This window comes from Notamacropus eugenii, chromosome 1, assembly GCF_028372415.1.
Source record: "Notamacropus eugenii isolate mMacEug1 chromosome 1, mMacEug1.pri_v2, whole genome shotgun sequence".
NCBI lineage: Eukaryota > Metazoa > Chordata > Mammalia > Diprotodontia > Macropodidae > Notamacropus > Notamacropus eugenii.
In genome coordinates, this window is record NC_092872.1 from 433912786 (window position 1) to 433925615 (window position 12830).

The 12830-nt window shown below is 39.5% G+C and overlaps 1 protein-coding gene across 2 annotated transcripts in view; it reads left to right on the plus strand.

Annotated features, from left to right (window-relative positions):
* The window catches only part of TMEM268 (transmembrane protein 268), a 77159-nt gene extending 70360 nt beyond the window's left edge, over positions 1–6799 (plus strand). The window contains exons 9-10 of one of the 2 annotated variants that reach the window (XR_011972077.1): positions 605–823; positions 6692–6799. Coding sequence is in view for 1 of the 2 variants with exons in the window: in XM_072631731.1 (XP_072487832.1) it covers positions 605–697 (93 nt within the window). In the remaining variant the exon portion in view is untranslated. Of the gene's footprint in view, positions 1–604; positions 1040–6691 lie in introns of those variants that run through there. The other variant, XM_072631731.1, reaches the window with a different exon arrangement.
* The last annotated feature ends 6031 nt before the right edge of the window (positions 6800–12830 follow it).

Genomic DNA, 12830 nt, shown 5'->3' on the forward strand with positions numbered 1-12830 from the left:
TTTTACATGTAATTGGGGAAAAATAAAATCCTAAATAAATCATTTAAAAGTGATGAGACCAAGACAGTAGCTCTCTTTTCCACCATTTTTCAGCTGGGCATATTTCTGAGATCCTATCTGCTGGGACCAGAGGGATTTGCCTTCCTCTGCTTTTCTCTCTTTCACTCCATCTCTGAGAAATGGGCCTGGGCTATTTGTTTCTGTTCTGTGTCATTTGTTCTCAGTTTCCAATGTGGGAGGTAATCCTCCCAGTTAGGAGTTCAAGCTATGGTAACCTTGGAGCCAGAATCACAAGCTTGGAATGGAAGCTTGGAGAAGTCAGAATATTTGGGACTGTAGCCTGAGGGAGTTTGGGATTTGGAACTGGGACTGTGCTCCATGGGACCATAGCTAAACTATGAACCTAATCCCTTAGTTCTCTCCAGAGACTGAGGTGGTGCAAAGAGGAAGGGAAATTAGGCTTCTCATGTATTGAGGGAAGGATGTATATTTATGATTACCCTTTTTGAAGTAAATATCCTTCACAGAAATCCTTCACTGTGTTAACATATATAATGTATGAATCAGTGATCTGTGTGTTCCATTTTCTTGGTTTTTTGTGTAGGGCCCACCTTATTTGTGGAGAAAGAAGACAAATACTGACACAAAGGGCAACGAAACCTCTTCCTTTCCCCACTCCCCAACAACAGCGGCCTGAAATTCTCACCATAATTCAGTCATTCTTAGGAACCTCCTGGAGATGCATTACTCTGGGAAGAACAGCACATTAAGAACGGCATGGATTACAGAGAGCAGGGCCTCAAGAGAAGGAGAGAAAGGATAGGTAAGTCTTGATCTGGGGATGGAAAAAAGAACAAAAAACCTCCAGCAATCAGACTACTGGCAGCTACTGGGTATAGAAGGGAAATGGATGTTCCATAGTGGAAGTCTCTGATGTGGGGTGATGGTGAGCCATTGATAGAAAAACAGGTTTTCTCAAATAATGCATACACATCATTGATTTGACCCTCCCAAATGGGGTAAGCCCTGAAGTCAGTGATATATATTTTTTAAAGAACATATCTTAAGTGTAAACACATCGAGATTAAAGTCTTTTCTAATTTACTGAGTGACCTAGGGGAAGCCCTTTCCCTAATCAGGATATGTTTCTTCATCTGTAAATTGGGAAAGCTGAATTAGTTAGTCCCTCCTGGTTTGTTCAATTCACTAACACCTTACTTTTACAGTTATGATTACCGAGGTCCTTCCAGTTGGGGTAATAGGATGACTAGTCTATAGTCAGATACTTGAACTTCCGTAAACTTTTGTCTCTGACTTTAAGTTCCCTTACTGATTGTTGCTTTAGAGATTATCTAGTTTAAGAGTCTGGAGCTGAAGTGGTTTGCTTAAGATTATATAAATTTTACATAGCAGAGCAGATATTTGAACCTTGGTCCTCAAGCTCAAATCACTACGGGACAGTTCTTCCTTTTGAACAAAGCACATGGAAACCAGGACAGGTAGTTCTTAGAGATCTACCTTTCTCCTCCTCTGGTCCCCCTCTTTTTACCCTCCAATTTAACAGCAGACTAGACTAGCTAGACTCAATTTTCCTCTTCCCCTTACCTGCTTCCAATATGTACTTTTTTCTCTCTGTTAGACTCAACATTTCCCCCCTCTCAACACAGGCTTATTGGCAGTTCGGGTTTCTCCTGAGGGTGAAAGATTTAGGCAAAGAAATGAGATTATTTGCTAAATCTGGTTTGATAAAAATACAAAGTATTGAAATCAATATTGATGAAGTCCAGGTAAACAACACAGATCTTCAAGAAATGATAGAAGAACTAAAAGGACCACTCCTAGGTTTATATCTGAATATGGAGGCCCTGAGGCTAGGAGGGCAAGGATCTTGCCTTAGGCCCAGGAGGCTCTGAAAAGATGTAAACCTCAGCTGTAAGCCTTAGGCTAGTCCCCTTTGTGGTCTGCCCCAGGACCTTGAAGGGATTTCACTAGTTCAATAAGCTATGTTTTATTTGTGGCAGGTGTTTTACAAAGGCAAAATGATCTTCCACCTCAGAGAGGTCTTTAGGGAAAGAGATTGGTGAGATTGTGGGATGTAAGGAAATTTGTGTGAAGGCATAATGACCTCAAATGTCCATAGTTCCTTTTTTCTTTGCCTTTGTAAGACATTTAGAGTAGAAATAATAACATTAACACATATTTACTTAAACTTTAAAGGTCTGTAAAAAGCTTTACAACTAGGTGGCCCGTGAATGGAGTACACAGCTTGGAGTCAGGAAGACTCTTCCTGAGTTCAAATCTAGCTTCAGACACTTACTAGTTGTGTGACCCTGGGCAAGTCACTTAAACCTGTTTGTCTCAGTTTCCTCATCTGTAAAATGAGCTGGAGAGGGAAATGACAAACCACTCCGGAATCTCTGCCAAGAAAACACCAGATAGGGTCATAAAGAGTTGGATAGAAATGAAAAAAAATCACTGAACAAGAGCTTTATAAATATTTTATTTGATCTTCACAACAACCCTAGGAAGTTAGTGTTATTACTACTCTTATTTTACAGATGAGGAAACTGAGGAAAACAGATTAAGTGACTTGCATAGGATCACATAACAGCCAGTAAGTATCTGAGGGCTACGTTAAAATTCAAGTCTTCTTGACTTGAGGTCTAGTGATCTATTCATTGTACTATCTAGAGGACTCACAAAAATACACATGACAATTGGACTAGGGCTAGCTTCCTGCCTTGTCAGCAAGTAGCAGTGAGTTTGGGAGTTGAACTCTTGGATTGTTAGGGATAGTGGCCTGCATCTCTTCAGTGACCAGATCAATGTAGAGACCAATATGTGGAGATGAGACCAAACCCCAAACTGGCAGTTAAAAAAAACCAACCAAATAATCAAACAAACCCATTGGTTGGTGAGATGGAAAGGAGACGTCTTTCTCCCTCACTTTTCCCTTGGTTTCTCTTTATACAGTCTGGATTTGGAGGCAGTTCTTGGACATACACTATCTTCCCTATTCATTCCCCTTACACCATCCGGTAGGTTTCAGAAAGTCACTGGCCACACCCAAATATTAGGAGGGTGGTAAGAAAATGTGGAAGGTGATTGGAAGTCTATGACCCATTAATGCGTGTTTCAACTTTTTAAAATTTTCTTTCAGTTTTTCTATGTCCCACTGTAAAACTAAATGACTGCATTCTATGAATGTGGGAGATTATATGGACTGAGAGGAGATTGTAGAGGCTGCTTAGTAGTGGAACCATGGTTTTTTTCTATTTTTTAAATGATTCTGACCAACGTTACATTATTCAATACTCAGTATTTCTAGTCTAAATTAATAACCAGGCTAGCATGGCTTTTAACTGCCTAGTGTTCAATATGCATCAGTAGTGCCTGCTGTTTTTATGCATAAATGCCAGAAAGAGGCTGATGAAGCCACCTGGTATACAGCTCAGATCTCATCTCACCTCTGACACATGGTGGCTCCGTGGCCCTACAGAGAGGTGCCCCCAGGCCACTCCCTATGACTATAAATTACACAGATAGTACCAAAGAGCATGAGATTCTAATGAGACCATATGGTTGGTGGCACCACCTAATGGACTACTCATATTATTACATTCCCTCCCTAGGTAGTGGGAACTGGCTAGGGGAGTAGATCTCACTACTACTTTTTAATAGTGTCCACATCAAGTGTACCTGCTGTCCACAAGTGTCATCTTTTTAGTACTTGTTACATGAGGGACACCGTACCAAGGGCTTCTATTCCAGTGAGGAATGATAGGGAAGCAGTTTATAGGTGACAGAGCCAGAAGGGATATTAGCAATCATCTAATCCAATACCTCCATTTTATAGAAAAGGAATATGAGGTCCAAAGAGAAGTGATTTGCCTAAGGTCAAACAAGTAGCAAGTGGCAGAGCTAAAAAGCAAGGATTTGGACTTCAAGTCTCATGCTTCAAGGAAAGGGATCCTTCACCTCTCTTGACATAACCTTGGTTGAAAGTCCTACCTCTCCAGTGACAGACACTCTTAACACATTAGGAATGCCCCAGTCACCCAGTAGGTAAAAATAGCCACTTTCCTTCCCATATTTGAGCAAAACTTTGCCTTACCCTTAAGGAAAGCCCCTTAAGACATGATTAATATTGAAGATATAATAAGTTTTGTTGTTTGACAGCAGAGGGAGCAGCCATGGTGCAACCACTATCTCTACTTCTCTTGATGCCTCTCTCATTCTGAAGCCCATAGTGGCCAGGATATGATTCCCATAACCCTCAAGGAGGTGTTTTTGGATCTGTTGGCTGGAGGCAGAGGAGTCACTTTGGGCATTTTCTTTCATTTTGTATTGCTCTGAAGATCACAAATCAAGAGCTAGAAGAGAACTGTAGTCCACAGGTCTCATTTCACAGATAAGGAAACCTAAGCCCAGAGAGGGGAACAGACTTGCCCATGGCTATACAGTTGGTCAGCATTTACTAATTGTTATTGTTCATTCGTTTTGTTCCTGCCCTACTCTTTGTGACCTCACTTGGGGTTTGCTTGGCAAAGATACTGGATTGGTTTGCTATTTCTTTGTCCAGCTCATTTTGCAGATGAGGAAGCTGAGGCAAGCAGAGTTAAGTGACGTGCCCAGGGTTATACAACTAGTACATGAACTCAGGTCTTCCTGACTGCAGGTCTGGTTGTATCTACTGCACCATCTACCTGAATTTTTATTAAGTACCTACTACATGCCAAACACTATGCAAAGTTCAGGAGATACAAAGAAAGGCAAAAGACAGTCCCTACTCTCAAGGATCTTACAGTTTAATGGGGAGAAGACATGTAAATAACCATTTACAAACAAGATATAGACAGGATAAATTAGAGATAATCAAAATAGGGAAGGCACTGGCATTCAGGGAAAACAAGAAAGGCTTCTTGTAGAAGGCAGGATTTCTGCTGAGATTTGAAGGAAGCCAAGGAGGCTAGGAGACTAGACAAATAGAGGGAAAATTCTAGACATGGGAGATGCAGGACTCAGCACAACTAGGATTCAAAATCATTCTGACCCTAAATCCAGTTCCCTTTCCACCATATAACATTGGTGCTTTCTTTTTTTCAAGAGCACAGGCAATTACAGGCAAGGTGATCTTTCCTGCTTACTGACCCCAGTGCTAAGCCCATTCCAATCTCTATCAGAAAACCCAATGGCAGATATAGATTGGGAGTTTGCCACATGAGTTTGTCTTCTAAATGAATTGTGCCTCCAACTTGGAATCATAGGGTGCTAGAGCTGAAGGGACTTTAGAAATCATATAATTTTATGGAATCTGGATTGAAAACTGGTTGGAACCTTAAAGGTCTTTAGGCCACGTGTCAACCATGGGGCCCAAGGGTTCACATTATGACCTGTTTCACTCCCCAGTATGGGTAAACCAGATTAAAATGTATTTGGGAAATATTTGATATAATAAATAAAAATATGAGAAAACATAGATAATGCTAATATATGGTTTTCTAAGTGATTTAAGTGGTTTCCAGAGTGATTTCCAGAGTGATCATTATGTATAGCTTAATGGGCCTTGTTAGTATTATAGTTCTAGGCCAGTGTTTTAGGTCCATCCCCTTATTTTACAGGTGAGGAAACTGAGTTCTAGAAAAAGGAAATAATTTAACTGAGGACACATGAATAGAGGGTTGCTCAGTCAAGACTAAAACACAGGTGTTCTCACCTCTAATCAAGTGTTATTTCTACTTCATAATATGGAATGGGAGGAGTCCTAAGGTTAAGACCAATAGTGAAGAGTCACAGGATAAATTATTATATAATTAACAACTGATACTTGTATCAACATAACACTTCATTCATTCATTGATTCATCAATTCATTCAAAAAATTATCATTAAACTCCTGCTGTGTCAATAATACTAGGCCCTGGGAGTGGTATAAAGTTTAAATAATGCATGGTTCTTAGCCTTAAGCTAATAGAGGATTAAATCCCAAACCAATATAACTATAAAATATATTACCTAATAAATACATCACAGAGGTGCAAAACAAAGTATTCCATGAAGTCCACGGGGATAAGTCACCCCTAGGGGTGGGGAAGGTGGAATTGTGAAAGGGATCTTGGGGGAGGTGACATTTAAGTTGGGCTTTAAAGGATAGATGGTAATTTACAGGGAGAGGGAGGGACATCTATAAGACTACTAGTATTAGGTAAATTCAATAAATATTTATTTATTAGCTACCTACTATGTGCCAGGGATTACTCTAGTCTTTGGGGTATGAAGACAAAAACGAAAACAGCATCTTCTCTTGAGGAGCTCACATTCTTTCTGGAGAGTGAGTAGGTGTAGACATACCCTAGGAAAGGGATTGCTCTATTAGAAATTAATCAACCAACAAGTATTTATTCAACCCCTACTACGTGTCAGGCACACTGTGGTAGGTGCTGGGCATACAAAGATAAAAACCAGACAGTCCTTCTCTTAAGGAGCTTACACTGGGTAGATAACAGATTTTTCTAGTATCCCTGACAAAAGAACATAATACCTGAAAACAAAACATTCTTACTACAAAGGCATATCTCATAGTTGTCCTAATTTGTATCAATGCATTGTTTTCTGTATTATTCCCCCAACTAAAATGTAATTCCATGACAAAAAGAACAATTTTTTAAAAAATTTATCTTTCTCTTCCCAAGGCTTTACAAGATGAAAGTTTGTTTGAGTGAAGAGTGAAGTGGTTTTCCTCTCTGTCATTGTCCAGAGTGCTGCTAGGTATGTCTCTTTGTTATAAGATCACCCTGGGTTTCCATAAAGGATCATAGGATTTATAGTAGTCTAGGACTTCAGAAAACAGCCATTCCTACCTCTCATTTTATAGAAGAGGAAACTGAAACCTGGGAGTAGTGAGATGACTTGCCCAAGGTCATATGGGTGGCAGATTCAGCACAGGTTCTCTGACCCCAAGTCCCCTCTTCTTTCCATTGTACCATGCTTCCTCTATATAACATTGCATATAACTAGAACACCAATATAATTCTTAATAGTTATTTTTCCACATTTTAAAAATATTTTATTTCCCCCAATTATATGTTAAAACAATTTTTTAAAAAAGTTTTGAGTTCCAAATTCTATCGCTCCTTTACTCCTTCCCTCCCCTTTACCTTCCCTGAGGCAGTAAGCAATCTGATGTAGATTATACATATATTTTTATTGAGACCACAGTGAAATTCTGAAGAACCACATGTAGCCCTAAGGCCACCAGTGGTCTGCCCTGACCTACATGGTTAACAGAGGTTAGTAAGTGTATCCAGTGACTCCATATTGTGCCTAGAATCAAGTAAAACTCCTCTGTTAGGCATTTAAAACCTTTTAACAACCTGGCCCCAGCCTCCCTTTCCAACATGATTCTGTATTAGTCCCCTTCTCAAGGTCTAGTCAAATAGGTCTTCTGGCTGTTCCTCATACTTGTCACTCATCTCCTGTCACTGTACCTTTGTATTGCCTGTCCTTCATGCCTGGAACATGCTCTGTTCCCACTGCTGTCTCTTAGAATCTCTGGTTTCCTACAAAGTTGAGCTCAAGTGTTACTTTCTACATGTGGCTTTTCCTGATCTCTCCCAGCTGCCAGTGCCTCCTCTTCCAATTGCCTCATGTTTATTTTATATGTATTTTGTTTATACTTATGTATGTACATGTTGCTTCTGCCTATAGAATGTCAGCTCTTTGAGGGAACAGATTGCTTTCAATGACTAGTGCATTTCATATAATAGTCACTTCTGAAATGGTTTATTGGTTGGTTGATTGAGTAGGTGCTAAAAAAAAGACTATCTTTATCGGAGTGGTTGTGACCCATCATCTCCTTTCCATATTGATCATTTATATTTTCAGTAAGGGACTCTCACTTTCACCATTATAATTTGTTGATTGGAAGTTGGTAGATTTCAAACACAAGATGGCAAATCCTTTGTTCCAAGGTCCAAGTTTCTCTGTCTTCTTTATATATTTGCAAAAATTTTTTCCCTCTACCTACAAATCCTCATCTATTGCTCTCAATTTAAGAATAATCACAGATACTGGTGTGTTTGTTCACCTTCCATAGGAAAAATCTTGAGAATGGTTGAGAGGAAGACTAAAATCTTGTTATTCTGCCTTATTCTCTGCCATCATTCATAGAGACTATACATCTTCATATTGATGATGCCTGATCACAAAATCCTTAAATCTTCTCAACTCTGACTTCTTCATTCTACTTCAGACACTTAGGATGGTCACATCTTAGACCTTACCATCTTTTGGAACTACTAGGCAGTCAGTCAGTCAACTAACATTTGTTAAGCACTTGCTACATGCCAGTCCAGTCATCCAATCCAGTCACCATTTATTAAGCATGTACTCACCATTTGCCAGGCACTATGCTCAATGTTAGGAAGGAAAATAAAAGTAAAAAGAGACAACCCCTGTCCTCAAAGAGTTTATATACTAATAGGAGAAGATCCATAAAAGGAAAGTAAAAATGGGAGGTACCCTCTGGGAGTGCAGATGGTAGAAGTAGTCCTAAGGGCAACCTGAAGAGGAAAGAGATGAAGATAGTGCCATCTTCCAGATTAAGAATTTTGAATAGATACTTTCTAACCCTAAACTCCAATCCTTCCCCTTTTTCCCTTTCCTTCCCTCCCAGGAATGTTATTCTTTATCCTTGCTGTGACCTTCAGTTCTGCTTTTCCAAACATCTTACCCAGTCTGACCTTGCTTGTCTCTATATTCCATTGCATTCCTTGGTCTACTACCTAAATACTTCAATATGTACTACCCTAGAATTCCTTGTCTCCTTGACTAGTCAGTCAACAAGCATTTATAAAGCTATGTGCCAAGCACTGTTCTAAGCCATGGGAATAAAAAGAAAGGCGAATCATCCCTCTGCCTGGGAGCTCACATTCTAATGAGGAAAGCAATATGGAAATAACTAGGTATATACAAGATATATAATAAAGTCAACCAACATTTATTAGGTGCATAATATGTGCTAAGCTCTGGGGATACAAAGAAAGACAAAAACAATCAAGGAACTCCAATTCTAACTGAAAGACATTAAATATTTAAATAGCTAGTACATCAAACATAGATTAAATGGAAGTTAATCTCAGAGGATAAGGAGTTAGTATCTTTGGGGATGGGGAAAGACCTTCTGAAGAAGATGGGGGCAGAATTTTGGAAGAAACCAAAGAATCTACAAGTTGGAGGTGAGGAGAGAGAGCATCCTAGGGATGGGAGATAGTCAGTGTAAAGGTAGAGTCAGGAGATGGAGTATGAATATTCATCTGTAAGAACAACTCACCCTCTGATTTCTCTCAGATCATGGATTGCAGGTTCTATCTCTCTTTTCTCTTTCACTGCTAAACTTATCAAAAAAAGTTGTCTTTTCTTGATGCCTCCAATTCTTTCCTGTACACAATCTTTCCTTAATTTCTTGATCTCTGACTTCTAGCTCCACCACGCTAGTGAAAAGGCTGGCACAGAGATCATCATTAATGTCCTAATAATCAAAATCCAATAATCATCTCCCTCTCTTTCTGTTAATTCTCATCCCCTTGATCTCATTATTTCTGAATCTCTTGATAATGTTACATTCTTTACTTCAGAGACACGATATTCTTAGTTCTTCTATCAATCTGCTCCTCGATCTACTTTATTTTCTCTTTTATCCTTTTTTTCAACCATTTAATGGTGGTGGTGATGCAATGTTTTCTTGGGTCTGTCCTTGCCTTCTCTCTCTACCCTTTCCTTTAACAAGCTTATTTACTCCCTCAGCTTCAATTGCCACCTCTGTGCAGAAAACTCCGAAATCATTGCCTCTAGCCCTGATCTCCCATCTTTGTTTCAAGCTTTCATGTTCAGCTCCCTGCAGGATCTGGATGTCCTACTGGCACCTCAAATTAAACATATCTAAAATCGAGCTTAATATGATTTCCTCCAAACCTGTTCCTACTTTTGACTTCACTATTACAGCTTGGCCTGTGCAATAGTCTCTTATCTGGAATTCCTGCCTCAATTCTCTCCCAGACTACAATCCATTCTCCCCACAGCTGCTAAAGTGATTTTCCTGAAGTGTCATTCAGACCATATCTCTTTCATGGCCAGTAAATTACAATGGCTCCTTCTTACTTCTAGAATCAAATGAAAACTTCCATTTTGCCCTGAAAGTCCTTGACAACCCTCCCCACCTGACCAAAGCTTCCTCCAGGTTACTACCCTCCCCTGACCCCACCAATAAACTCTATAGTCCTATATATACTGGCATCTTCCTTATAAATGATACTGTATCTCCCATCTTCATACCTTTGTGTTGGCTTTCCTCCTTTTGTTTCTCTTTGTACCTCCACTTCTTGGAATCTTTGCTTTTCTTTAAGAATCAGCTCGAGAAGCCTTCCCTGCTCCCCCTACCTTGCCCCAAAGCTCCTAGTGTCTTCCTATGCAAGGTTACTTTGTTTCTGCTTTGTATCTTTGCTCTACTTATGTGTATTATTTCTTTTTAGAATGTAAGGTTCTTGAGGGCAGACACTTTTTATTTTTATCTTTGTATCCCCAGTACTTGCTACTTATTGTTTTATTGATTTCATTATTTCTATCTGTAGCACCATCATATATATGCATACACACATACATACATACTTAGGTTGCTATTTAGTCTGTTTCAGGTATGTCCAACTCTTTGTGATTCCTTTTTGGGTTTTCTTGGCAAAAATACTAGAATGGTTTGCCTTTCTCTAGCTCATTTTATAGATGAGGAAACTGAGGCAAATACGGTAAAGGACTTGTCCAGGGTCACACAGTAAGTATCTGAGTCCAGATCTGAACTCAGGAAAAGTTCCTGCCTCTTGGCTTGGTGCTCTATTTGCTACACCACCTATACTTCAAACTTTGGATCTCAGCTCTTTCTTCCTCACCTTTCATATCTAATAATTTACATAGCTTGGTTGAATCTATTTGTGGAATATCTCTTACCAATTTTCCCTCCTTCCTGTTCTTATTATAACACTTCCATGTAGAATCTTATTATCACCCACCTGGCCTACTGCTATTCCAGATTTTCCCATCTTCACTCTTTCTCAACTCAAAATTATCCTTCATACCACTGTCAGACTTATCTTTCTGATGCATAGATCTCATCATGTCCCTCCAAAGCCCAAAGATGTTCAGTGGTTCTGATTGCCATATGAGAGAAAATACAAATTCCTTTGCCTTGTATCCAAGACCTTTCATGCGCTGGCCTTACCCTACATTTCCACCCTTACTTATCTCATATTGCTGCCCTTCATACATTCTATGTTCTAAGGAGCAATACGAGATAAGTAAGGGTGGAAATGTAACTTTTTTAGAAATATTTTTTATAAATTTTTTATTATTACATTTTAGTATAATTGGTTTTCTTTGTAATTCTATATGTATTTTATTTTGTGCATTTAAAAGTGTTACTTTGAGAAGGGGTCCATAGGCTCCACTAGACTGCCAAATGGCACAAAAAAGTTCAGGAGGGAGAGGAGAAGAGGATCCAGGACAGACAACTGGTTAGTGGTACCCACAGTTAGTGAATTTAACCTGGAGGAAGATGCATGAAAGGAGGTAGGGAAGGAGTGGTCAGACACATAGGAGGAGAACCATGAGAGAACATGAGCAATGTTGCTTAGAGAGAAGAGAGTATCAAAGAGAGGAGGGTGATCAATAGTGTCAGAGACTTTACAGGGGTCAGGATGGATGAAGATCAAGAAAAGGCTATTAGATTTGGCAATAAGGAATCATGGGTAATTTTTCAAGGAAGCAGTTTCAAGTACATTAAATCAGAAATTGGTGTATTACTCTTTTTTTTAATCTCTTTTTTTCTACTATAATGCTCCAAGACAGCAAGGGCTGAGTGCCTCTTGTCTAAATATTCTCTCTTCTAGTGCTTAGCACAGTATTTCTAACATAGTAGATGGATGATAAATGTTGTAACCTTTCACTGATAAATTTAGAGAAAGATTAATCACTCATTTTCTCCTCGCAATCCAGCTTTCCTGGATTGTTGAATCCAATGGCCTGCTCTGAGCCTTTAACTTCCTTGACCCTTGAGCAGTATTTCACACCGTGGATCTCTCCCTTCATTCTGGATATTTTGCCTTACCTTGGTTTCCATGGAAATGCTTTCTCCTGATTGTCCTCCCATCTGTTGGAATGCCTTCTCATTCTCTCTCAATGGTTCATTATCCTCCCTCTGTCTCTGATCCAGTTTGATGTAGCTGCTTTTGAGGGACTTAGCAATTTCCACAGCAGGTACAAACAAGCCAATAATGCAAAAAGCAATGGGCTTTTTATGAGCACATATTACCTCAAACAAGGGAAGGAGCTTTACTTGAGACACCAGAGCGAGGTGGGGTGGGGTGAGAGGAAGAAGAGACAAAGATCCATTGGGATCATGCTTTTCCTTGGGATCACTCTTCATTTATCATGTATAGATCTTGTTTGAAAACAGTTGTTTGCATGTTGTATCCTCTATTAGACTGCCTGAGAGCAGGTACCACTTTTTAAATTTTGCCTTACATCACATACTCAGCACTTAACAAAGTTCCTGGCACATAATAGCTGTTTAATAAGTACTAGTTGAATGACTGTCACCTGAAAATCAAAGAACCAAAAGATAGGTACTATTTGAGGACAGGCATTATTTCCTTTTTCTCTTGTGCTTGCGACAGAACCAGAGCCAAAGCTGGCCAGAGCCCAGCACTGGTACATAGTAGGCATATGATAAATGGGTGTTGAATTGAATTGGATTGGATTGACAAGATATATTGGATCCTGGCC